Source organism: Urocitellus parryii, chromosome 14, assembly GCF_045843805.1.
Source record: "Urocitellus parryii isolate mUroPar1 chromosome 14, mUroPar1.hap1, whole genome shotgun sequence".
NCBI classification, from domain to species: Eukaryota; Metazoa; Chordata; class Mammalia; order Rodentia; family Sciuridae; genus Urocitellus; species Urocitellus parryii.
In genome coordinates this window covers 55,964,352-55,990,248 of record NC_135544.1, presented here as the reverse complement: position 1 = coordinate 55,990,248, position 25,897 = coordinate 55,964,352, and the positions used below count along the sequence as shown (strand labels likewise).

The 25,897-nt window shown below is 36.7% G+C and overlaps 1 protein-coding gene across 1 annotated transcript in view; it reads left to right on the top strand.

Annotated features, from left to right (window-relative positions):
* The window catches only part of Mtmr9 (myotubularin related protein 9), a 45,867-nt gene that overhangs the window by 8,848 nt on the left and 11,122 nt on the right, over positions 1–25,897 (top strand). Inside the window, exons 2-7 of the mRNA XM_026398862.2 lie at positions 3,730–3,838; positions 8,163–8,288; positions 16,556–16,729; positions 18,883–19,100; positions 20,495–20,656; positions 23,204–23,345. Coding sequence (XP_026254647.2) covers positions 3,730–3,838; positions 8,163–8,288; positions 16,556–16,729; positions 18,883–19,100; positions 20,495–20,656; positions 23,204–23,345 — 931 coding nt within the window. The remainder of the gene's footprint in view (positions 1–3,729; positions 3,839–8,162; positions 8,289–16,555; positions 16,730–18,882; positions 19,101–20,494; positions 20,657–23,203; positions 23,346–25,897) is intronic.

The window sequence follows — 25,897 nt, the reverse complement described above, 5'->3', positions numbered from 1 at the left end:
ATATATTTTTAGTTGTCAATGGACTTTATTTATTTATATGTGGTGCTGAGAATAGAACCCAGTGCCTCATACGTGGTAGCCAAACACTCTACCTCTGAGCCACAATCTCAGCCCCCATTTGATTTTCTAAATACACAGTCATATCATCTGTGAATACAATTGTCTTCTTTTTTAACATGGGTATCTTTTATTTGTTCTTCTGGCCTTCCTGCACTGGCTATAATTTTCAGTACAATGTTGGATAGATGAAGTTGGAGTGAATCTTTCAGTGTTATTCCTGATCTTACTGCAGAAAGAAATCATTGTTTCACCATTAAGTGGGCTATTAGGCTTAGATTTTTTTTTTAATGTAATTGCTCTTAACAAGCTGAGAAAGTTGTTTTTACCTTCTGTTTCTATTTTGTTGAAAGATTTTGTTGTTGTTGTTTGTTTTGATTTTAAGCAAGAACAGATGTGAGATTTTGTCACGCCTTTCTCTGTATCTGTTGAGATAGAAGATATGAGGTTTTTCTCTTTTTAGTTTGTCCATGTGATGGATAACTTGATTTCAAATGTTCAACTAACATTGCATTCCTGGGAAAAACCCCAATTAGTCGTGATTTTTTGTCCTCTTTGTATGTTGTAGGATTTGATTACCAGTGTTTTGGTTAGAAATTTTGCATTTATGTTCATGATGGATATTGGTTTGTAGCTTTCTTTTCTTGTAATGTCTGTCTGTTTTTTGTATTAGGATAATACTGGTCTTGTGGAATAACTTAAGAAGTAATTCCCTTCTCTTCAATTTGCTGGAAGAGTTTGTCTTGAATTGGAAGTGTTTTCCCATTAAACGTCTTGTTGAATTCATCAGTGAAGCCATCTGGGGCTGGAGTTTTCTTTGTGGGGAGGATTTTAAGGAAATTTCAATTTCTTTAATAGATTCAGAACTAGTCAGACTATTTCTTCTTGAATGTTCCTTGGTAGTTTGTGTCTTTTGAGGAATTGCATCTTTATTTTTTACTTTTTAGAATTTATTTCTATAAATAATACAAATACAGCTTTTTAATATGATGACATCCTACTTATTGATTTACGGTTTTATATCTTGGGCTTTAGGGGTCTTGTTGAGGAAGCTGGTACCTGCATCTATATGATGAAGTGTTGACTCTGTGTTTTCTTCTAGCAGTTGCAAATTTCTTGATCTAATTCCTCAGTTTTTGATCTTTTGATTTGAGTTTTGTGCTGGTGAGAGATGGGGTCTAATTTCATTTTTCCACATATAACTATCCAGTTTTCCCAAACCATTTGTTAAAAAGGCTCTTCAGTGTGTATTTTTGGTTTCTTTGTTAAGTGTCAGATGGCTGCCATGTATGTGGGTTTGTCTCTGTCTTCCATTCCATTGGTTTTCATGTCTATTTGGGTGCTAATACCAGGTTGTTTTTGTTACCATAGCTCTGTAGTATAACTTGAGATCAGGTGTCTTCATGTCTCCTGCCTTACTCTTATCTCTTAGAATTGCTTTGGCTATTCTTGAGTCTCTTATTCTTTTAAATGAATTTAAGGACTTTTTTTTTTTTCTAGTTCTGTGAAGAATGTCAGAGGTGTTTCATGAGGATTGCATTGAATCCATATATTGCTTTTGGTAGTATGGGCCATTTTGACAATATTAATTCTGCCTATCCAAGAGCATGGGAGTTCTTTTTATCTTCTAAGTTCTTCTTAAATGTCTTTCTTTAGTGTCTATTATTTTCATTGTAGAGATCTTTTACCTCCTTGATTAGATTAATTCCTAAGTATTTTATTTTGTTTTTTTTTTTTTTTTTGAGGTTTAAAGGGAGTGTTTTCCTGATTTCTTTCTTTGTATAATTGTTGTTGGAGTATAGGAAGCCTGTTGATTTATGAGTGTTGATCTTATATCCTGCTACTTTGCTGAATTCATTTATCAGCTCTAGATGTCTTATAGTGGAGTTTTTTTTGAGTCTTTTCCATAAAGGATCATGTCATTTGTAACCTTTTAATCTCTTTCTCTTGTCTGATTGCTCTGGTTAGAGTTTTGAGAATTATGTTGAATAGTAGTTGTCTTGGTCCTGATTTTGAAGGCAGTTCTTTCAGTTTTTCTCCATTCAGTATGATTTTGACTTTGGATTTGTCATACATAGCTTTTATAATGTTGAAGTAAGTTCTGTTTCACCCTAGTGTGTCTAGCATTTTTAACATGAATGAGTGCTGGATTTTAGCAAAGGCCTTTTCTGTATCTGTTGAGGTGATCATATGATTATTGTCCTCAATTCTATTTAGGTGGTGAATTACATTTATTGATCTGTGTGTGTTGAACCAACCTTGCATCCCTGGGATGAAACCCACTTGTTCATGGTGTATTATCTTCTTGATGTGTTTCTGAATACTGTCGGCTAATAATTTGCTAAGGATTTCTGTATCTGAGTTCATCAGGAATATAGATTCATCTGGGTTTTCTTTCCTTGATGTGTCTTTTACTGGTTTTGGCATCAGAGTTATATTGGCTTCATAGAATATATTTGGAAGTGTTCTCTCCCTTTCAATTTCATGGAGTAATTTGAGAAAGTGTGGTGTTCTTCTTTAAAGACCTGGTAGAACTCAGCTGAGAATCCATGTTTCTAGACTTTTCTTTGTTGGAAGACTTTTAATTGCTGTTTCAATTTCATTACTTGATATTGGCCTGTTTAGGTTTTCTATATTTCCCTGATTCAATATATGTGCAGGTCATATATATCTAATTGTTAGTCAGTATCTTCTAGATTTTCCAGTTTATTGGAGTATAGATTTTCAAAATTGTTCTTTTTAAAAATATTTATATTTTAGTTGTAGTTGGACGCAATACCTTTATTTTATTTATTTTATTTATTTTTATGTGGTGCTGAGGATTGAACCCAGGGCCTTGCTTGTGCTAGGTGTGCACTCTACCGCTGAGCCACAATCCCAGCCCCCCAAAACATTTTTTTTTAAAGAATTTTTAATATTTATTTTTTAGTTCTCGGCGGACACAACATCTTTGTTGGTATGTGGTGCTGAGGATCGAACCCGGGTCGCACGCATATGAGGCGAGCGCGCTACCGCTTGAGCCACATCCCCAGCCCCCCCCAAAACATTTTTAAAAAATGTTTTTGTAGTTGTAGATGGACAGAATGCTTTTATTTATTTGTTTATTTTTATGTGGTGCTAAGGATCGACTAGTGCCTCACAACATGCTAGGCTCTGCCACTGGGCTACATACAACCCCTGTCCTCAAAATAGTTCTTAATGATGCTCTGGATTACAGAAGTGTCTGTAGTGATATCTTCTTTTTCATCTCTAATTTTGCTTATTTGGGTCTTCTCTCTTACAAGTGCATAGTTTTAAATATTGAAAAGAGATATTTAATGAGCTTCTCTAATCTTAGAAGTAGATACAATCTGAAATAACAATTTTCCTATGCTGCAGAACATTTCTCTACAGATGCTTAACATGTTAATTACAGATCTTTTTTCCTGTGCTTTGGAGTAAGATTCCAAGTAATCTTCATTAAATGACTTAACCTAATGTGAATTATTTTACAAATTTGAAAAAATTTTAGGTACATGTGTTTTAAATACTTTATGGCTAACATTTTAGTGATGCAAACTTGATTCTTAGATAAAGTTGTTGATTGCAATTGCATTTTTTTCCAAAGAAATAATCATATATTTAAAATTAGGAATGTATGTATTCCTAAGTATGATTTGTAATTTCTTACAGATTTGTGGGATCTCTGGGTACTATCATCATAAAATGTAAAGATTTTCGAATTATTCAGTTGGATATTCCTGGAATGGAGGAATGTTTAAATATAGCCAGTTCCATTGAGGTAAGTAATTTGGAAGCAAAATCTGGTAGAAAGAAAAAAGTTACATTCTGACTGAATTCAGCTGTTTTATCATGTTTTGTGATTCAGATACTGAAAACTGACAGGAAAAGCCTTATCCTGACTCATTGTTTACTTGAGTGTCATGGGACTGTTTTGACATATAGCAGTTTTTAGTGTTAATCATTTTATATGAGTAACCCTTATTCCATGAACTGCTTAGATTTCTGTGGAATTGCATTCCAGGGACTTTATAGAATTTCCATGGGTTCATAGTGGTCAAATAATAGATATTGTTTTACTTGAGTATCTACGAGTATGTAGTTAATGGGGAAAATTTAGAGAATTTAGTAAAGGGGTTCTTGTTGTAGTTGTAGGGGAGAAACTTTACAGTCTTGTTTGACATTTCATGTTTATTATTTATTTATTTATTTATTTAATTTTATTTTTTTTTTAAAGAGAGAGTGAGAGAGGGGGGAGAGGGAGAGAGAGAGAGAGAGAGAGAGAGAGAGAGAGAGAGAGAGAGAGAGAGAGAGAGAATTCTCCAACATTCATTTTTTAGTTCTCGGCGGACACAACATCTCTGTTGGTATGTGGTGCTGAGGATCGAACCCGGGCCGCATGCATGCCAGGCAAGCGCGCTACCGCTTGAGCCACATCCCCAGCCCCCATGTTTATTATTTAAATCTTAATATTTTTCTCTGAATCAAAGACAGTTGATCAACTTTTTTTTTGATGCTCCAAAGGGTTTTTTTTTTTCAAATAGCATCATATGTGGAATTTTAAGCCAATAAAATAAATAACAGCTAGAATTGATTTGGGTCACATTACAGTGACTATGTATTGGGGGATGTAGAAGCCCCCATTGACTCACACCATTCCCCCGCCTTCTGAGGGCTTCCTCAAACATTGAGAACCATTAATGAGAGTGTTTCCTTTTTTCTCTTCCAGGAAAGTAACTACACACAGATTTTTTTCTTAATATATTAGTATATCTTTTGTAATAGATACAACCCTATACCTTTGGATAGAAATATTAATAATGTAATATGATTCTTGTTATAATACAGTTTGATTCTTGACTTTATTGCTTGGTAGCTTATGACCATGGGCAAAGTTTTTAATCTCTCTGACAACTAGTTTTTTACTTTTTTGTAAAAGGAGAATAATATTTCCTAACTTTTAAGGTTGTAAGAATGTTATTAGTTGATTTTTGTGGAGTGCTTAGTATAATATGTGTGAATATAGCTACCATTTGAGTGCCTTCTGTCATTTACAGAAGTTTAATGGTAAGAATTTGTGGGAAAAATATCCATATAATATTTACTGTCTTAAACATGTCTACAGGTACCATTCAGTTGTGTATAATAAGTCCACATCACTGCAACAGATCCTCACGACTAAAGCAAGTCACTATCACCTGTGGTTGTAGTCTTGTTTTTTAGTAAATGAATTTCCCTTTACTTTTCCGTTTACATTCATTTTCATCAGTTTGCTTACAACAGGATGTGTTTGCTTTGTATTTACTTAAAGAATATTGAACATTGGTTCAGATCACAAGTAATAGAAATTTTACTTGAATAATTTAAATTTCAGTTGAAGAGCTTATATTATTTTCACCTCATCCTAACCAAATTGGGTATGCACTCAAGTTTTAAGTTACTTTAGGCCAAATCATTGCCACTAAATTTTATTAATTAGCTCTGGGTTTATATTGTTTTCTTGATAATTATAGAGGAAGAAAAGGGAGAAATTCTTAAAAATCTATAAGTAGTAGGATACATTGCTTGTTTTTGATATAAGACTAGAGAAATAGAGAAGCTACCATTCTGAGTGAATGGCATGTAACCTTTTTTTGTGCATTTGCTAAACTTTAAATATTTAAGGAAATGAGAAGATGAAGTGAACTGTTTTACACAGTTGTCATTTGAAAGTAACATGACACTGGTTTGGCCAGATTCTTCAACATGAGTGAGAAAGCATTGTAACTTCCAGAGCATTAAGTTGAAATTATGTTCCACTATTTGGGCAGTGGAATGCCACCTGCTCTCTTCAGTTGAGAGAGAGGGAGAGAGAAGGTGGGGAAAGGAGGTGGGTGGTGGGTGGTGGTGGGGAGAGAATATGAATGTGTGTGGGGGGGTGGGGGTGTGTGTTAGAAAATGTGAGGTTGGATTTTTACTGACCTATCCACATTTTTATTGTTCTCTCTCTGACTAGTGAGCTGTGAGATGGCCGGCTGGTGGGTGTTAGAGATGCTGCCAGTGGTGAAGAAAGGGGCAGAGCTTGTTGCCCACTTATTGATTGCATTCACTTAGCTTTGATAGCAGCTGACACCAATCAGTTGCCTAAATGGTTGTATATATTACCCAGAACTCTTTAGAAATTGACTCATTGTGTAGAAACTCTTAGGGTTGAAAAGTCATAAATAATAAGCTATCTTTCTAATTTGACCTCTGAAAATGAGTGCTCTATTGAATGTTTTCATAGCATAGCAAATACATGCAGTAGACCTGGCCACCAGCCTTTGCCTGGCATCCAACCCTGATCCTCCATGCTGCATACATCTTAATTTAGGGGTAATAAGTGAGTCCCTCAATAGCATAGGCTTCCTCTACCTGTTCTTTATAATCAAGAAGAGTCTGCTTACCCCAAAATATTCTGCTGCCACAGATAGACTTCCATTGGAAGAATAACTGGCAAGTACTCGGTTTTCTAAATTGTAGAAAGAAGCATGATGAAGCTTTTTTCCTGCTGAGTTTCAGCTGCCTTTTAGAATTGAAATGTTTTCAGTTCTTTTAGCATTAATTTGTTTAAAGGAGAAGACTTATCTCTAGTGACATAAAACATAATCACAAGTAGAAATGTGAATGCTTATTGCCTACAGAGTGGTTGTTGATTTACATTTAAAATAGCAGCTGCCATGTGCAAGGCCCAGGATTTTTTCCTCAGCACTGAAAAGAAAAAAACCAGTTGAACTGACTAAAGCAGCTCTGACCTAGGACAGATGTGGGCATGTGCTTTTGTGCTTCTATTGGTGCAGTTAGCATCCAAAGACAAATACCTTTGGACAAAGTTTATAAATAACTTTGGACAGGGATGGTTTTTGTTAAACTGCTGAACTACATATCCAGTGTAGTATTGGAAATCATGGGCATATCCTTTTGTGAGCCAGACCCTACTGTGACCTAGAGGGAGGTAACTTCTTTCTGAGAGCTGTGGGGTTCTGAGACTTGTCATAACCTCCCCCAAGTGAGTTTACTGCCCTTTGAACTATGCTAATTGATTAGGTGCCCTTCTTTCCCAGCCATAGTATTGCTTTTTTCTGTAACCCCCTGTCAAAAAGATGTATCTGCCAGGCGAGGAATGATGTTCCATCTGTCTGTCCCTCCATCTGTTCAGGTTTTCCTGGTTTATTACCCAAAATTCAAGTACTGCAGATGAATGTAGTCTCATTTGGGGGCCATAGAGTTATTACCCCAACTTGAGACCAGGCCACTGTAGCATAAAGATATGAAAATACCTCACTAATTGGCATATTGGTTCTAAGATGGAGGAAATGAATATTGATTGAATTTCCTCACATATGATAACTAAAATTACATTTTGTTTCCTTATGTGCCAGGAGCATTGCATGTATGCTTGTTGCATATGTGATCTCTCTTAATGCTGCCGGTAACCTTACAGGGCCCCTGGGTATTGTTATTTCTCCCTTGTTACAGTTGAGCAATTGAGGTGTAGAGATAAATGGACTTGCCCACTTCTTACCTGCTACTGCACAGCTAGATTTGGAACCTGAGTCCAGTGGTCTGTCTCTTGACTGAGTTTTGGCCACTGAGCTTTATCATTTTTGTTTGCACTTACTATAAGGCACTCATTATAAATAATTTACATACAAAACAAACAAATAAATAATTTACATATGTTTAAATAGCTAGTAACTGGATTTTAGCCAAGACCTCACTGAATAACTCAAAACTCTTTGTTCTCTGATCCCTAGAAGTTCTTGGGTCTTTTTATTAAACTTTATTAAATTGTATGAAGAGTAGTTTCATTTTCTCCTAGAAAATTGTGCCATTGTGTGCAAAGTTTTTCTTTTTTTTTTTTCATTCAACAATACGTATTGGATGAATGTTGTATATCAGGTGCTTTATTAGATGCTGGAAACATGGAAATTGGCTCAGTAAGACTATCACTATGTCTATAAGTAAAAAGTTAGAGAGCTGTAATGGGTGTGAATTATAATTAGGCGAGGCATGTGCTTGCTCCCATTTCTTCAGTTAGAATGTGCTGAAGTTATGGCATGTTTCTTTTTTCTTTCTGTCACTAGGCATTGTCTACCTTGGACTCTGTCACTCTGATGTATCCTTTCTTCTACCGGCCCATGTTTGAGGTGATAGAAGATGGCTGGCATTCCTTCCTTCCTGAGCAAGAGTTTGAACTCTACTCTTCAGCTGTGAGTTAATGTTTGGTAATTATGGGTAATTAGAAACAACGCAGCATTTTATCTCATTTGTGAGAATGATCACTTTCCTTTGAAGAGAGATCAAGTGAAGTTGTCTTACCTGTGCCTAAAAGATGTTTCTATTAGTTGTTCATATCGCAGTCTCTGACATTCAGAGATTTGTATGATTTGTTCACTGCTGCAGCTGAAAAGCCTTTTCTTCCAGAAGGTTAATGTATTCTAAATATTTTTAAATTTTGAAAATGACATTGATAAAACATTAATATGTGCATAAAAGTAGTCCTGGCATATTGTGAGTTAATTGTTGGACGTGTCTCCTTAGAAACAACTTCATGTCTAGTAATAAGGTTCTGAGCCATCGTCACAATTGTATTGAACCCATTGAATCCACTGGGTGCTTCAGATACTACCAAAGAACCATCTAGCACATTTGTTTCTATGGGTTAACTTTTATTAATATGGGTTAGTCAGACCAGGTAGCTAAAATTAGGTTCTTTCCCCCCTGTTCTGGCTAGTTTACTTCTTTCTTCTTCCTCATACTTTTATGATACCCTCTATAAGTGAGCATTGAGGGGCCCAAGACAAAGGGATAAGGAACCATGGAATTTAAAGAGCAAAGGTATAGCAGCCAAGTGAGAAAGGAAAGGGATTTTATATTCTCATGCAGGAATTTTTTTTTTAAGTTCCATTAGTCCCAAAGATGTGGTATTGAAAAGAAAGAATAAAAACATAGCTGTAAAGATACTTTGTGTTGTATCCCAGATACATTATTGATGGCTTAACACTTGCTAGGAGCTTATTTCCTTGTTGGCAGAATGAAAAAGTGTTGAACAAAATGATCTCAAGAATTCTTCCACTTCTAGCATGCTGTTATTCAAGAATTATCCAGAAAGATTATTTCAGATTCTTTGCTGAAATACACATATAGCTTATCTGTATTCCTTCTGCTAGCACTTTAGAAATTTTATATGCACAAGGCGATGATTAGGTTTTGCTTCTGGTTCTGGTTGAGTAGATCCTATCTCACAAGCCCTTCTGCAGATATCAACGACAGTGGAATCATCTACCCAAAACTACCTGGTTAGTAAACAAAAACCAGCATATTTTAAAGGGAGTCAATATTTAGAGGAAGTGAATGGCACAATGAGTTTCCTGTGTTTGCATGTGTGGGTGGGCTTTGTCCTGAGGGTAGCATGGTTGTGGCATTATTGATGTGAAGCAGCTAACATTCTAGTAGAAAGCCCTCTTTCTCTCTGGTGGGAAAAGCCAGGGAGGGAGCCTAGGGCAGCCAGAGATGCAGGAGAGGAGTGCCGAATTCTGGACAGGAATTGGCCATAGAAGGGGATCCTTGATCCTGCATACTGCCTCCAGTCTCTGGCTGACTTGGGGGCAGTTTGGCCACAGAGCTGAGCTGCCTTGCATCACAGTGCTAGAGTTTGCAGATAAGTCTTACCAAATTATTTGCCTGCTAAAACAAAACTTCAACATTCTCCAAAGGCATAGCATACGATGCCTATGTGGAGCATGTATGTTTCCTCAGTGTATCTCAGATGTCTAGGATACAATCCAAAGTTGAACCAGGATAATGTCACCCACTCCCCCTGAGAAAAAATGACCAACAATTACTGACCCCAGGATGACTCAGAAGTTCAAATTATCACACAAGGATTTTAAAACAGTTGTAGAAACTACTAAGGTAAGAAAAAGTAAGCTTAAAATAAAAAGAAGACAAAAGCAAAAATTAAAACACTGCCTTTGTACTGTTCATGTGTGTAGATAGACTACACCTGGAAGCAATAGCGTCAGAATTTAGTCTGGAATGGCTGAGTGGATACATAAACCTAAAGAGTTGGCAAGTGTTTTACATTTTATATAATGTAGGCTAATATTTAAGTAAATGTAATTTTATTTATAAGTATAAATATATAAGGTAAATATAAATAAATAGAAGTGTTATCATATTTAAGTTAAAGATGTAAATTATAATATTTAATTAAAGATAAATGTTAAAGATATTTAAGATATCTTTAAGATGTATAATGTCATCCTGAGAACAGGATTAGTCAACCTTGGCAGTGTTGACGTTTGGGCTCTTAAATTCTTGTTGCAGGCAGCTTCCCTGTGCCTCAGAGTATGTTTAGCAGCATCCCAGGCACAGGCACTACCATTTGCCAGTAGCATTCTCCCTCCCACTCCCTAGTTGATTCCAGACATGGACAAATGTTCCCTTGGGGCAAAAATCACCCCTGTTTGAAAACCAGTAACCTGGAGCTATTGCTTTAATAAAATGCAAAGAAATATATTTAAAAAGTTAAACTGGAATTCTAAAAAATATTTAATCCAGAAGAAGGCAAGAAAGAAGAAACAGCAATAAAAACAGGGAATAAACAAAATAATTAAATGCTTAACTAAAGTCCAGCTATAACAATACATATTTTAATATTGGTGAGTCAAGCACTCCAATTAAAAGGCAGAAATTGTGAGAATGAATTAAAGAAAAATAGAAGATCCAGATGTGTTCTGTGTATAAGAGATGTGTTTTGAATAGAAACAGATAGTTTGAAAATGGATGAAAAAAAATGTACTGAACAAATAATAAGCATAAAAAGGCACGAGTAACTGCTAATTCCAGATTAAAAAATAAAAAGACTTTAAGACAGGCACATTTATAATAATAAAAAAGGTCATTTTATATTTAACATATGTATGTATGTATTAGCACACGTTGACAGAACTGAAGAAATATGCAATTCTACAGTCAGGATAAGATATTATTAAAATGGTCCTCTTGTCAATTAATAGAACTAGGCTAAAATAACAACAGCAAGACAAGTAGAGACATAAAAGATCTGGTCTGAAGAACATTGCTTAATATTTATAGAATGCTGCTTTAACTTCTCCAGAATATGCACTCTTCAAGAGGCACATGGTGTGTTCCCAGGAGAGACCATAAATTGGGGTGTTAATGAAATCTAAATAAATTTATTAGGATTGAAATCACATAGACTATAATCTTTGACCTCAAATATATTATAAATCAATAACACTAAGATATCTAGGAATATCTATCTCCTAATATTTCTAAATTACACAGAATATTTATACTGTGGTTCAAATACGAAACCACTTAGAAAATATTGTGAACAAAAAATAATGAGAATGCAATTTCTCAAAATCTGTGGAGTATAGGTAAGGCAGAGTTTGGAGATAAGTGTGCAACTTATAATTCTCACATGAGAAAAGAAAATGAGTCTAAAAGCATGGACCTAAACACCAACTTAGGAAGCTAGGGAGGACAAAAATAGAAAGAGGGAGAGAGTAAAAATAAAGGCAGAAAGCAATAAGATAATTAGAATTAATAAGCAAGTTTAGCAAAATTGCTTGATATAAGATCAGTTGGGTGTGCACTTATGATCACAGCACTGGGAGGCTGAGGTGGAAGGATCACTTGAGTCCAGAAGTTGGAGAAGTTCAAGACAATGTCATAAAGAAAAAGAAGAACATGCACCCCATAATCCCAGTGGTTTGGGAGGCTGAGGCCTGGAGGATCTCGAGTTCAAAGCCAGCTTCAGCAACAGCGAGGTGCTTAGCAATTCAGTGAGACCCTGTCTCTAAAATACAAAATAGGGCTGGGGATGTGGCTCAGTGGTTGAGTGTCTCTGAGTTCAATCCCTGGTACCCCAAAAAAGAAGGAAATAAAAAGATCAGTTGCATTGGCAACAGTCACACTTAACATGAATAAAATACTTAGGAATAAATTTAACCTGGTTCAGGATCTGTATACTGAAAGATGCAAAACATTGCTGACAGAAGTTGTAGGAAATTTAAATAAAAGGAGATATACTGTGTTCATTAATTGCAAAACAACATGGTTAAGATCAGTAGTTGACTTGGGGAAGGACAAGATAGTGAATATTTTAGGTTTCACTGATCATGTGCTCTGTGGTAACTACTCAACTCTGTTGTTTTAGCATGAAAACAGCAATAGACAATACACTAATGAATAGGTGTACCAGATTCCAATAAAACTTTATTTACAGAAACAGGCACAGGCTGGATTGGGCTCACTATGGTGGCAGTTCTGTCCAAATTGATCTATAAATTCAATGCGACCCTTATCAGTATTCCAACAGGTGATTTTGTAGAAATGAAAGAGAGTCTAAAATTTATATTGAAATGCAAATTGACTAGAATAGCCAAAACACCTTTGAAAAAAATAAAGTATTTAAAATGCTCGATTTTAGAGCTTCATATAAAATGGCAGTAATCAAGAAAGAATGATATTGGCATAAGGACAAACAGATGAGCAGAATATAGGGTCCAGAAAGAAACCTTTCCCTTTATGGGCAGTTGATTTTTGGCAAAATGTAGCAAGGTGATTCCATAGGGAAAAGACAACTTTTTCAGCCAATACCTTTGGAATAATTTGATCTCCATATGAGAAAATCTAGATGGGTACCTCAGACCATCCACAAACAACTCAAAATGTGTGGTAGACCTAAATATATTGTAGATCTAAAACAGCCAAAACATCTGGAAGAAGGCACAGGAAAAAAATCTTTATGACCTTGGGTTGTAAAAGGTTTGTGTGTGTGTTGTATGTGCGCTAGGGCTTGAACCCAGGGCCTTGCATGCACTCTACCACTGAGACAGATTTAGGTGTTACTTCAAAAACAATGGAAAATAGATTAGTGATTTCTTAGCATTGGATATTTACCAGGTGTGCCAGCTGTCAAGACCCATGAAATTTTGCAGTCAAGATGTATAACTTACTTTTCACCTTTTGTCTTAAAGTTGATTAAAAAGTAGAGAAAATAATTTAATGTAAAAGATTAAATAGCTGGTTAGAAAGAGCTAAAGAGAAATCTGGAACAGGTTTGAAATAATTACCCAGAATACAGAATAGAGAAACAAGGAAGCTGGGGGAAAAAAGAGGTTAGAGCATTCATAGTTAAGGAAGAAGATCCAATATTTATATTTATCACATAAGAGTTCCAGAAGCAGATAATACAGAAAGTGAAAGAAAGGTAGTATTTAATTTTTTTTTTTTTTTAAAGAGACAGAGAGGCATGAGCTGTGGGAATATGGAGTTCATTCTATAAAATGGACCCACTGTGCTGACCCCCACATGCTTTCACTCTTTTTTTTTTTAAAGAGAGAGTGAGAGAGAGAGAGAGAGAATTTTTTTTTTTAATATTTATTTTTTAGTTCTCGGCGGACACAACATCTTTGTTGGTATGTGGTGCTGAGGATCGAACCCGGGCCGCACGCATGCCAGGCGAGCGCGCTACCGCTTGAGCCACATCCCCAGCCCCGAAAGGTAGTATTTAAATAGACAATAATTGAGAATTCTTTAGACTCAGTAACTTTTACTTTTATTGAACCTAAAGAGGTTAAGGTGTCCCAGCAAACACCACATAGGGTGATCAAAAAGAAATCTGAGACATGTTGTTGTCTAGTCCCTGAACAGGAAAGCAAAGCGAATATTACACAATTAGCAAGAAGGAAGAGACAAGCTACCTACATGGTATTAGATAGAAGAGAAAAAAGTTTGATAGCTATGTATTCATGATAAAACCTCTTAACAGTTCTGGGGGTTTAGTTCATTGGTGGAGTGTGTGCTTAGCATGTGCAAGGTCCTTGGTTTAATCTGAGACAGCCCCGTCACACACACACAGATGGGGGTAGGTGTCTGGTAGGTGTCAGTGGGAAAGCACTTGCCTAGCATGTGTGAGGCTCTGAGTTTGTTCCCCAGCATTACAAAAACAAACAGAAACCCAAAGCTTCTTACCAAAATGATTAATGGTGACTCCCAAAAGCATACAAAAAGCACTTTTTGTCATTCTCTGAGTTCAAGAGTGAGGCAAATGTGCCACCATTACTGTTCCTACTCAGGTCAATAAGATAAGGGGGAAAATACAAGGAAAAGGAATAAAATGAAAAAAGCAAAATTGCTATTATTTGCTGATTATGTTTGTCTGCGTAGGAAGATGAACGGATCAGGAGATTGTAAGCAAAGATGCAGTTAAAATGCAATATACTTTGTCATGTCTCTAGGAATGTATCTAAGTAAAGATATATAAGGCTTTATTTTTTTTTTTAGTTGTAGTTGAACACAATATCTTTATTTTATTTATCTATGTGGTGCTGAGGATCGAACCCAGGACCTCGCATGTGCGAGGTGAGTGTTCTACTGCTGAGCCAGAACCCCAGCTCTACATAAGGCTTTTATTGAGAAAATTGTACAGCTTTATGGAAAAAATTAAAGCTTAACTGAGCAGAATAGTATGCCCTAGATAGGGAGATTTCTCTTAACTGATGTATAAAATCAGTACACCTTTTTGAAACTCCAATTGATTTGTACATGGAATTGATAAAAGTTACATGGAAGAGCAAAGGACCAAGAGGAGCCATGTTACTATTAAAGACAAAAATGGAAGGAAGAGAGAATACAGCCTACTAGACATCAAGCTTATTTTAAAAGCTATGGAAATTATTGAGATAGACCAGTGGCATAGAATAGAGAGCTGCCCTGTACTCTCAAAAACTTTTATTATCAGAGTGGCATTGCAAATCAAATGAAGGACCATATCATTCTTTAGAGTAGGAAGTCAGAAAATAATTATGTAATAGTAGAAACTCAAGGAATAAAAGCCTCAGCATTCTATTTAGAAATTTGGAGGTAAACACTCACATAGAAAATAATCTTGAAAATAATTGACTTTGGAGAAATGGAATCGGGATAGGTGCCCAGGAAATGGGTAACTATTTTTTTTTTTTTGGTAATGAATCTTTTAGAAATTACTACTGCTACTACTACTACTACTGCTACTACTCCTTCTCCTTCTCCTCCTTCTCCTTCTCCTCCTTCTCCTTCTCCTTCTCCTTCTTTGAAAAGTAGAAAAACAAAGTAATTAAAAATTGGTGTTGAATTTTGTGAAAGTTTTTAAAATACCATTTTTGCCTGAAATCCTGGGTTCAATTCCCTAGCAATGCAAAAAACAAAACAAACAAACAAATGAAAAAATCAGCTGAATGTTATAGTACATCAAACATACTTTTTAGCTTCATCTTCCTACCAGTGAAGTTTATGGTTAGTATATTAGGCCAACCTGGATTATGGGAAATTTGAATTTCTTTTTACTATAAAAAGTCTTTTATTGTCTTCAAGCAGTTTTCATTTCTGCTGTTTGAAATAAGGCATTTGATAGATTTATTATTATTATTATTTTTATTCTAATTTGTTACATATGACAACAGAATGCATTACAATTCATATTATACATATAGAGCACAATTCTTCATATCTCTGGTTGTACACAGGTATTTGATAGTTTTATGTGGTATGTTTTGAGTCCTTAGTCTACGGAGTCAGATTATTTCATTGACTTTTAAGTGTCTAGTCCAAGTAGCTAGTTTTTTTGTTTTAGTATTAGGGATTGAACCCAGAGGTACTTTACCACTGGGCTACATCTTCAGTCCTTTTTTTTTTTTTTTTTAAAGTTTTCTAATTTTAAGGCAGGGTCTCACTAAATTGGTTAGGCCCTCACTAGATTGCCAAGGCTGTCCTTGAACTTGTGATCTTCCTGCTTCAGCCTCCTGCGCTATTGCGCCTGGCTAGTAGTGAGTTTTATCATTCTTAAGGAAGATGTTACCAATCTTTGTTTTCTTCCTTTTCTAAATAGCAGAAAGGAACAAAGGTTTTGATGTAGGTGGTAGTTTTGTTCCATCAGTTCTGGCTAGGTAGTGTTCTGGAATTTTATAGTCTTAAGTGGTGCTGTGCTTTAAGACGACCATTGGTAAACTGGATGGTCCCCAGAAAGGAGGAATGGGGTTCTACTGGCCTTTATGATCATTGTGTATTTAATACATTTAACTTGGAGAAGAGGCGACTAAGGGGGAAATGACTGTCTGTAAATATTTGAGAGGATATCATGTGAAATACAGAACTTATGCTGTGTTGTCTGAAATCATGGTAAAAACGGTAGAGGAAGTTATAGAGCAACAGGTTTTGTTCAATGTAAGCAAGACCTTTCTAGGAACTAGTAATACATAGCAGTGCAGGAGGCTGGCCCTGATGAGTGGAGCACCTTTGCTCTGGAGGTATTTTAAGTGTAGGCTAGGTATCTTTCTAGTAAATTCCCAAGAAATTGCTTCTTCATCAGTGAAAATTGACCTCTGAAGTCCTTTAAACTTTTTCATGTTCTCTTGTAATGTTGAGATATTTGCTTAGCTTTGCAATGTTTTGTGTTTTTCAGACCAGTGAATGGAGGCTAAGCTATGTCAATAAGGAATTTGCTGTCTGTCCTTCTTACCCACCAATTGTCATAGTGCCCAAATCCATTGATGATGAAGCTCTTCGGAAGGTAGCTACATTTCGACATGGAGGGCGCTTTCCAGTACTCAGCTATTATCATAAAAAAAATGGAATGGTAAGTGGTACAGAACTGCTGCTTGATCTGCAGAAAGCCTTGGCCTGGGGATCTTTTCCTAGGGAGGTTGATTTTTCTGTGTTCATGGAAGCAACTGGCCAGGTCGCTTTCACTAGGACTTCCTTCACATAAACTCTAGGAAACCAGGAGCAGTTTGTTTCTCTGACGAGGCTATGATTGAATTCTTTCCATCATGCTCACCCTTAGAAAAGTCAAGATAGACATGTCTTCAGGACAGAGTGTAAAGGAAACTAGTGTTTATATGATGCTCGCAGCAACATTCTCACCAAATTTCCATGTGGAAAGTGACTTGAACAGATGTTTTTGTTTTCAGAAGAGAGAGGAGTGATCCGTAATTATTCATACTTTGTAAAACATGGAAATCAGGTTAGGTGCTGTGGCACACTCTGTAATCCCAGCAACTCTAGAGGCTGAGGCAGGAGGATGGCAAGTTTGAGACCAGCCTCCACAACTTAGTGAGACCCACAGCAACTTAGCAAAATAAAAAGGGACTGGTGATGTAGCTTGTGGTAAAGTGCCTTTGGGCTTATTTCCCAGTACCAAATAAAAGAAACCATGGAAATCAGGAATTTAATAGGCAAGGACTTGCTGGATATTTTCCAAATATTAGTTTACAAATTACTTTCTCTCTTCTTTTTTTCTCTCATCTGATAAACTCTGCTTCTCACTTTGAAACCAATAGTAAATTAGTAGATGATTATAGCTATCTTCCACCCCCCTGCCAAATGTCTAAAAATGGATATTTAGTGTAAACAGAATTTTAAAGATTTGCTATTGTTTATTTATTTATATTGTGGTACTAGAAATTGAACCCAGAAGTGCTTTACCTCTGAGCTACCTCCCCACTCCTCTTTATTATTTACTTTGAGACAGGATCTCACTAAGTTGCTGAGGCTGGCCTGGAACTTGCCATCCTCCTGCCTCAGCCTCCTGAGTCACTGGGATTACAGTAAAATGTTAGATAAGATACAGAGGTTGGAAGTAAGTGGCTATTAAGAGGGACTAAAGATAGTTCAAAATAATCCTGGCACTCTGTCTGCAGCATTTCACCTCTGCAGTCATGATGTTCTAGTCGGCCAGACACTGCAGGATTTTCAGTGTAGGTGTGTCTTCTTTAGAGAACTTCAGTTCACACTATAGACAGATGAAAGGAAAAAGAACATACAGATTTTGTCACGTGCCTAAGCTTTGGAGTATGAGGCTCAAGGAGCAGTAAGGTGGCTGAACCTGGTGGAATGTAGCAGAGAGAGGGACTCAGCTTCTTAGGGAAGGTGTACACAGCAAGCCAGGCTGTGTACCAAGTCAACCAGGGCTGACTTGTTAGGGAGATCAGTCTCCCAGGTGATAACTGCTGTGCTCATCTTTGTCTGCACCAGGTTTCAGACCCCCATCTCTTCTTCCAGGGGAAAGATCCCTTCTAGGCAGAAAGAGGCCTGGGGACATCAGAGAGAAAAGCTTCTGATTGTCACTGCTGTAGGCAGACGTCAACTTCATTTTACAGAAGGACAGCTTTTCAGAGCCATTTCTGTGTTAACAGAGGTCTGCAGTTAATTTGGAGTTGTGGTATTTTACTCCCCTCCAAACTCAAAGTTTATTGGCTCAAAGACCACTATTGTCTTTGTTACTGGGCCAGGTCTGTTAGTTGTTGAATTCATGGATTTAATGAATTGAAATATTAGATCTTGAGGAGATGATACAATTTAGTATGTGAAAATATCTTTTTTTTTTTTTGAGAGTGAGAGAGGAGAGAGAGAGAGAGAGAGAGAGAATTTTTAATATTTATTTTCCAGTTCTCTGGCGAACACAACATCTTTGTTGGTATGTGGTGCTGAGGATCGAACCCGGGCCGCACGCATGCCAGGCGAGCGCGCTACCGCTTGAGCCACATCCCCAGCCCCATGTGAAAATATCTTGAGATAATAGGAAAAATTTTGTTTTAAAGTATGTTTAGCCTTTGTTTTATGTCATTACTATTGTTTGTACATGGAAATATTTCTTTGTTTTTTGATCAAATCATCTCCAAAATGCTTTGTGATTGTTTTCCAGACAGTACTCTTAATCCAGCTATTTCCTTTCTGTTTTCAGAAACTTTAAAAGCTGTCCTATTGATTGTCAGCATATTGTGCTTCTAGGTAATTATGCGAAGTGGTCAGCCACTCACTGGCACTAATGGGAGAAGGTGCAAGGAAGACGAGAAGCTGATAAACGCTACCCTCAGAGCAGGAAAGCGCGGCTACATCATTGACACTCGGAGTCTAAATGTAGCTCAGCAAGCTAGAGCCAAAGGAGGTGGCTTTGAACAAGAAGCCCATTATCCCCAGTGGAGGCGAATCCATAAGTCCATTGAGAGGTAAAAGGTTCTGGAGATGGGGAGGACTCTGATTGGAAGCTAACTGGAGCAAATGAGTCATTAGCTGTTTAAAAATCACAAGGGCTCAAATGAAACCTGCATTAATTTTAAACCTGCATAATAATTTAGGTCAGCAATTGACTGAACAACTCATTGTGACCTTTTTTTGTCAGTTTTATTAAAGTTTCACAAGTAAAATTGCATCTATTTGTGGTATACAGTATGTTTTATTTTTGTTTTTGTTTTTGTATAGGGGATTGAACCCAGGAGCTCTGAACCACTGAGCCATATCCCCAGCCCTTTTTAAATATTTTATTTAGAGACAGGGTCTCGTTAAGTTGCTTAGGGCCTTGCTAAGTTGCTGAGGTGGGCTTTGAACTCTCGATCCTCCTGCCTCGGTTTCTGGAGCTGCTGGGATTATAGACGTGTGCCTCCATGCCCAGCAACAATATGCTATTTTGATATACTTCTACATCATGAAGTGATTACATCAAACTTTACATATCCATCACCTCATGTATTTATTTTTCTGTGGTGAAACATTTAAGGTCTATTTTTTTAGTAATTTACAAGCATACAGTATATTATTATTAACCATCATCATCATGCTGTACAGTCATGCTATACAGTTGTCTGACTGAAACTTTGTATCCTTTGACAAACATTTCCCCACCTCCTTGCTTTCTCCCCATACTCAGATCTACTATTCTACACTGCTTCTATGAGTTTGTCTTTTTTAGATTCTACCTGTAAGTGAGACCATGCAGTGTTTGTCTGTTTCTGTCTTATTTTGGTTAGCATGTTGTCTTCCAGCTTCATCCATGTTGTTGTAAGTGACAGAATTTCCTCCTTCATTAAGGCTGAATAGTATTCCATTGCGTATATAGTACCACAAATTCTTTATCCTCATTCATCTGTTGATAGATATTAGGTTGATTCCATATCTTAACTGTTGCCAATAGTGTAGAGCCTATGGGGATATAGATCTCTTTGAGATCCTGATTCTATTTCTTCTGGTTAATCCCAGAAATGGAACTGCTGGATCATACTGATGATTCTATTTTGAGTGTCCAGTGTGTAGTGCTATCAGTGGGAATATGATTGTGATTGTAGATTGCAAATGCAGTACTTTGGCCCTCTCTACTAATCTGGTAACCCAGCTGTGTGAACTGAGTTCACTGTTCAGATGCAGGACGGTTTACCATGACAGACATTTGAAGCATCTTTGTGTTTAAATATTTATATTTTAACCTTTCATCCTCACATTAATGTATACCAACATAATAATTTGATTATTTTTGCCCTAGGATATATCAGAGGCAGAGTTTTTAGTTTAGCTTCTTCCTTTATCATTCTATTTCATGTTTTCTTTCTTACTCTTTTACTTTTAAAAGGTATCACATTCTTCAGGACAGCTTAATCAAACTTGTGGAAGCTTGTAATGACCAAACGCATAACATGGACCGATGGCTCAGTAAGTTGGAGGCCTCCAACTGGCTGACTCATGTCAAAGAGATTCTGACCACTGCCTGCCTGGCAGCTCAGTGTATTGACAGGTAAACTGCATTTTATTCTTCCTGAATGGGGCACACACTGAGAACTAGACTTGTTTTTACCCAGACATGTGTTCATAGTGTCTGTGGAAGTTTGTGCCTATTCCATATCTTATATCTGGATGATTTTATAAATTGTTGTATAAGAGAGTCAGTACATTCAGTTATCAAGGAGGGATGTGCAGAGAGTGTGGCTTTTAGTAGATAATTAATATTTGTTGAATGAATGAACCATGTGCATACACATGTCTTCTGTGACATAGTTTTTTAAGTACCAAACCTTTTTTTTAAATAAAATCCTTAAATTTTCAATTTCCCAATTTTATTTTTATTACACTATAAAAGAGAAATGGAAGTAATTTTCTTATTTCTTCTCATGGGGCCAAATTTACCTCTTTACTTTTGCAATATCGATGAAAGGAGAGTTATTCTGTGATACAGTGAGATGATTCTTTCTAAACTCTCAGATACCTTATTGTAAACCACTTGGCGTGTGGTTATATCTGGATCTCAAGTTGGGAAAGCCTGGTTATAGTGAAGTGATTTAGGTCTATTCACTCAGTTGAAGGTTGCTAACCCTTGAGACTTGAGGCAGAAGATTGAACAGAGGCAGAAGGATTGGTATAATTGTTGCAGAAGCTTAGAATGCCCTTTGTAAGAAGGGGATTCCCACTGAAACCATGGGTAGGTATGTTTTGTCACCACACAGTTGGGTGGCACTTTTCTTTGAGACTTTAATTGTTTTATTAATGCTTCCAAATTAGGGAAATATGTATATAATTTTTCATTATTTAAAAAAATTGATAATGGAGTGGGTTGCTTAAGATCTTGTGGTAAGTTAGTGGCAGCACCTAAGAGTTGGGATTGCCAGGTTGTCATTGTTCTTTTGGGGTTAGGTGAAGCCCTTTTAGCCAGGAAAATACATAAATTGAAGATCAAGATTCTGTGCTAGAGAAATCAGTAATACAGAATGAGCCAGGTTAATATCAAAGGGTTTCTTTCTTTTCAACTTGAGTTTACCAGGTTTTTCCTCATAGCGTGAGTACAGAAGCCTCTATTTTCTTGTGAAACACAAATCTTTTTTCTTAAATATATATTTTAGTTGTTGACGGACCTTTATTTTTTATTTATTTATATGTGGTGCTGAGGTGAACCCAGTGCCTTACCATGCTAGGCAAGCACTCTACCAGTGAGCTACAATCCCAGCCCCCTGAAACACAAATCTTAATGACTGTTTATTACCACATTGTCTGCCTTTTCAGCCACAATAATGAGATGATGCTGACCAGGCAGCCTTAGGTCCAAGTGTGTTCAGTTTGGGCTGGCCACCTTCCATGAGCAGGGATCTCCAAACTCTCATGAGGGGTCAGGTTGATTTTTTGCCATGTTTGTGTTCCCTTTTGTCAAATGTATTAAATTACTATTTACACCTCCATAAAAATTTGTTCTTATAATTAATTGCTCAAAATATAAAAATAAACCTTAAATTAATTGAATTGTTTAGAATAAACCACACATAATTACAATATACATTCAGTATATTTAGAAGCCTTAAAAGTGTTTGCTCATACTCTTTAGCCTTGTCATTAGATTTTATCCTAAGAATGGGATTCTTGACCTACCATGCGTGAACTTCAGGGAGTCTGTTATTTTCAAATTAACAACCTCCTTACTGTAGGATTAAGTAAGTTATACTTCATCACATAATAGAATGTTATACAGCCATTAATACAAAGGTCCTAAAGAGGCCAGAGAAACGTGGGGGAAGGACTTGTAATGAAAATAATAGGAAATTGCCTTTTGTTATTACTCTGTAAAGTATATATGTACGTGGAAAAAAATTTCCTTTCTCCAAAGTTTTCTTCATTATTGGTCAATAAAAAGGGTGGAAAAAGGCAGGAGGGATGTAGTTAATTTGGTTTTGTTGTTTCCTTCCCTTCTCTTGAGAACGGTGGGATCCCAATCACCACGTAGGTCTCATGGGACAGTGGTACCGTTGCCACCGACTTTCTAGGTTGGCAGTTTTAATGTTTTTGTTTTTTTTTTCCTATTGCCACGATTCTCAGAATGTGATTTCCCTGATCCATTATATTTTTTGAAGGTGCCCTTATAGTTAGCTGGCGGTGTGAAGCAGATGGAAATCATAGTCAGAAAGTAATTTTAATGTATGTTCATAGGTGTGATGAGAAAAGGCTTTACTCAACTATAAAATGCAGAAAGGTAAGAGCCTTCTAAAAGGACCGCTTTTCAGTTTTGTAAAGGGACAGAATATTTAGCTGAAAAGTGCTGTGAAATTTGTTATAATTTAATGGGAATCTGGCCATGTGAAATTTGGGACTCATCATAGTCCTTTTTCTCTCTAGAAACCCTTTATCTATCCAGTGCTTTATTTAGCATGAGGGAGCTGGATAATGTCTTTGTCTATCCAATAATAGAGAGTAGGACAGAGAATAGTGCATAAGTTTAAAATATCGACTCAGTAAGTGTTTATTGTTAGCAGTTCATTGGCAGTGTCGGGAGTGTCCCATGTGTGTCTGGGTTTTCCACCAGGGAAGGAGCATCGGTTCTGATTCATGGAGCAGAAGGAACTGACTCCACCCTGCAGGCGGCCTCCCTGGCTCAGATCATTTTGGAACCACGGAGCCGGACCGTCCGAGGTTTCGAGGCCCTTATAGAAAGAGAGTGGCTTCAGGTGAGAATAGCCATCTATGAGGTGTTGCCATCCTGAAATGGGGTAGCTGACATCGTGTGTGGAATTTTGATTGGTTAACATTTTTAAATTGTGTGTTTAATTTTCTGTGGGTCTATTAATCTATCTTCCTCCTAGTAAATGTTTATGATCTTTACCCCTCTCAATTTCTAGATGTCTTTTTGACTATATTGCTCACTTATTATTTCATCCACTTAAAAGACTTGTTAGCTGTGCTGGTTGAGCATCACTAATCCAAAATCTGAAACTTTTGAGTGCTAACACTTGACTTATGTCAAAACATAGGGGTACTCAAAAAACCAAAGGCAGAATGTTCTTTCTAATATGTGGATGCTAACCCACAACAAGGGAGGAGAAGATTAGAAGTTCATTGGACAAGACTAGGGGAATGAAGGGAAAGGAGGAGGGGTAGTTATAGGAAAGACAGTGGAATGAATTGGACATATCTTTCTATCCTCATATAAATACACTACCAATGTAATTCCACATCATGTACAATCACATGTATGTATAATGTTTCAAAACATACTCTACCGTCATGTAAAACAATAATTAAAAAAATGGGTACTAAATTACCTTCAGGTCATAGGTAAAAGGTGTACATGAGACATAAATGAATTTTGTATTTAGGCTTGGGTTCTATCCCAAGATATCTCCTTATATATATGCACATTTTCCAAAACATGAAAAAATTTGAAATCCCACACATTTTAATAAGGAATACTCAGCCCGTACTTGGTTACATTTGGGGGAATTACAAAGAATGTAAAACAGCCTAGTCTCCTAGAAGCTGAGTTTTGATAGTGATAAACAGGGAAGGCACTATTGTAGCACTTCCTGCCTTTGCCTTGTGGCTTCGTACCCTCTTCCTTAACCAGGTGAAATCCTTTTCATCTTTTGAGATCCATCTTTTGAATGTCACTGCTTTCATGAAGTCTTTGAGACCTATCTCCTTATTTACAGATAAATTTGGTTCTTTCCCTTCATGTACTGTTTTCTGAACTATCCCCCAAAAGTGACTTCTTTGAGGTCAGGAAACCATGACCTATTTATCTGTTTATCCCTAGGACATAGTACACTGCTGTCATATAATGTCGAGTGACTATTAAAATAAAGTTCTCATGGCATCAGCTGAAATCCTCCAAGTCAGAGATTAATTTAAGAATCTATTTTAACTTTGTAATTTGATAAATAATTGTGATTGAAAATAATTGCTCAGATATATGTTGAAAGAGGACATATCTTATTATTTTTTTTTTTAGGATTTTTTTTTTTTTATTGGTTGTTCACGAGGACATATCTTAGATGCAAAGAATTTCTGGCTCTTCCAGTTACAATGCAGATGCATTACATGTATATGTGTATATTTCTTCGAAGTTTTGAGCATGGAACCCAGGGCCTTATGCCTGCTTAGACAAGTGCTCTACCACTAAGCTACATGCCCAGCCTGCAAATGTACTGTGTGTTACTCTTGTGATGAATGCCCTGTTCTCTGTTTTAATTCCGACCTTCCCTATATTGTATTTGCCTTCCCTGGTTGGTGATATCAGTTCAGCCACCTCCCTCATGCTGCATAGTAGACAAACCAATAAATGTGCTTGGTTAATTCACATGCTTTCATTTTGATGGGTACCCAGATGGGTTAACCATGGGAAGTTTCCATGGTATTCTCTCTGTCAGATACAGTAGTACACAGATCCAAAGACAAAGCAGGACTCTGAAATATCTAGTCGAGTGATTTGTAATGAAATCAATGCTTGAATTCTGGGCAGGAGGGCCGATTATTCTTCAGGGTACTTTGGGCAGGCTCTTGGCGTGTTTGGAGGAGAAGAGGGTTATTAAGGACAGCTTTGGAGGCTGGGGATGTGGCTCAAGCGGTAGCACGCTCGCCTGGAATGCGTGCGGCCTGGGTTTGATCCTCAGCACCACATACAAACAAAGATGTTGTGTCTGCCGAAAAACTAAAAAATAAATATTAAAATTTCTCTCTTTCTTTCTCTCTCCTCTCTCTTAAAAAAAAAAGACAGCTTTGTCTCTAATATCAATGTACAGTATTCATTAAGATTTCTTCAAGACATTAACTTTGCCCACATGTAACTGAAGACTTACTATCAGAGCCGATACAGACTTACATGGTTTGTCAGAGTCCTGGTGTTTGTCTCCATTTAGTGGTGAGGCTTATGTAGCTTGCAGCACAACATACAGTGTTTTCAGATAGAGGGCGATTATTGTCCTTGCTTTGTACCTGAGAACTTATGTTCTTTGACTTTGCTCCACATTTTATAGACTTAGGTTTATTTTGTAAATTTATCGTTACTTAAATTCATTATTTTTTCATTTGATATTCCAAGGACAGTAGCAATTGCTGAGGTCATGTCTTGACTACACAGCCTTGTTAAGGATTTAGAATTCTACCTTTCCTTAGTTGCTAAAATTATTCATTTTGAACCAAGAAATCATTATCTAGCAGGAGCTACCCTAGGTTTAAGATGTTTTAATTAATATAAAATTCATTGGAATTACGTGCAGTAATG